Source organism: Enhydra lutris, unplaced genomic scaffold, assembly GCF_002288905.1.
Source record: "Enhydra lutris kenyoni isolate GAN:26980312 unplaced genomic scaffold, ASM228890v2 scaffoldscaffold1, whole genome shotgun sequence".
Lineage (NCBI taxonomy): Eukaryota > Metazoa > Chordata > Mammalia > Carnivora > Mustelidae > Enhydra > Enhydra lutris.
In genome coordinates, this window is record NW_019154085.1 from 2,985,636 (window position 1) to 2,987,539 (window position 1,904).

The 1,904-nt window shown below is 38.8% G+C and overlaps 1 protein-coding gene across 1 annotated transcript in view; it reads right to left on the bottom strand.

Annotated features, from left to right (window-relative positions):
* LOC111143851 (myostatin) overlaps positions 1 to 1,373 on the bottom strand; it is a 5,235-nt gene extending 3,862 nt beyond the window's left edge. The window contains exon 1 of the mRNA XM_022497808.1: positions 895 to 1,373. Within this exon, the coding sequence (XP_022353516.1) occupies positions 895 to 1,267 (373 nt within the window). The 5' untranslated portion in view covers positions 1,268 to 1,373. The remainder of the gene's footprint in view (positions 1 to 894) is intronic.
* Between the last annotated feature and the right edge of the window lie 531 nt (positions 1,374 to 1,904).

A 1,904-nucleotide genomic window follows, 5' to 3' on the forward strand; every position in this document is an offset into this window, starting at 1 on the left:
CCGCCCGCAAAAGGGGGGGGGTGAAACACACCCCCCTTCCGAAACGGGTCCCCCCCCCACGCTCGTCCCCCCCCCCCCCCCCCCCCCCCCCGCTCATGAAGACGAAAACAGTATTTCAGAGGCTTATGAAGCAGCGTGCCTGCCCGGAGTTACGCACACCAGGGTCTCCCGGTAATAGTGCCGCAGTCAGGGTATAACTCTGTAAGCCATAACCTACTCAATTAAAATGTGTATTTCCCAGGCATTTTCTGACACTTAGCTCATGATGATCATTATGCTGTGTTTACTTCATCACTGGTCTTCCTCATACATCAAATGTTTTAAAACTTTTTTTCTTTTTTCCTCTCCAGTGTCCTAGCTTTCAAAATTAAATATTTTAATTTGTGAAGAACATAACACTGTGAGAAATGGTTTTGAATAACAGAAGTTCTAGGCATTTAGCAAATGCTCAAAAGAAGCCCTTTCTCTATTATTAGAGGGGGGAAATCCTCATTATTTCAAATGCATATTTCAGGCAACTGAATGCAATTATGGAATTTCACATAAGGTTTTGACATTGCTTGTAGTATCTCCCAAGCATTGCCTTGGTAGCCCTAAGCTGTGGAAGCGTAAGCACGTTATGCTTGTTATATTAAACTAAACACGAGTGCCAGGCAAGCGTTTAATTTTTATTTCCTCTTGGCTTTCTAGCTCTCCAGCGAAACAAATAGTGCCCCAGACTTCAGTCTCATTAGTGTACTTTGCATGAAATCTTGAAAAAGATTTCTTTTTCTTCCTTCCTACTTACATACAAGCCAACAGCTTGTTAAAAGAGCCTGAAAATAGATCTGTTTCTCATAAACACTAGAACCGCAGTCAGCAGAATTGTCGATATACGCTAAGAGGGCTACTCACACTCGGTGGGCATGGTGATGATGGTTTCCGTCGTGGCGTGGTAATCGTCGTCTTCCAAAGAGCCATCGCTGCTGTCATCTCTCTGGACATCGTACTGATCAATCAGTTCCCGGAGCGGAGGAGCTTTGGGCAAAAGTTGTCTTATAGCATCTTTGCTGATGTTAGGAGCTGTTTCCAGGCGAAGTTTACTGAGGATTTGAATTTTTATGGCTTCTATCCTTGAAGATTTAGTGTTTTGTCTCCAAGTACATGCATTACACAGCCGCTCTTTTTCCACATTTTCTTTTTGCTCACTGTTCTCATTTAGATCCACTGGACCAGCGACAATCAGCATGAACAGGTAAATATAAACACAAATTTGCAGTTTCTGCATGATTTTAAATCAGTACAATCTTTTTCCTTGTTCTTATTTCTTCCTTTTACTCTTGTTTTGCTTTTGAGTAATGCCAAGCAAAGTTTTAATGCCTGTACAGTCTGAGGGACAACTTGCCACACCAGTGAATCTTTTATACTGTATTCCAAGTGGCTTTTTATATTCCAACTTTGATGAGACAAGTGTCGTCAGGATCTATGATTGGCTCTTGCTCCACAATGAATCTCGCTGTCAGAGGTTAAAACCCTGTCTGTCACAAGTCACCAAACAGTATTTTGTTACAGTCAAGGGTGAGCTGATTCATTCGACTACTTCATAAAAGAAATAAATCTACAAATAATGAAAGATATATGTGACATTTGAAGAATTAAAGTCTATGTTAACAATAATAGAAAGTACATTTAAATCTGATTAATCTTTAGATGTGAAATTCAAGCTGTAATTTAAATAGGTAAATCTTAGTTTTACACTTCATACTTAAAAAGTTGAAATGTTGTTTCCTCAAAAGTTAAAATGATTATCTATTATTTATACAAGGATTTGAAGTAAAAAGAATTTTATTTATTGTATTAAATTATGTTTAGTGCTGTGTAATTAGGGAAATATGAATTTAAGTACTGAAGACCTGAATTAAAAG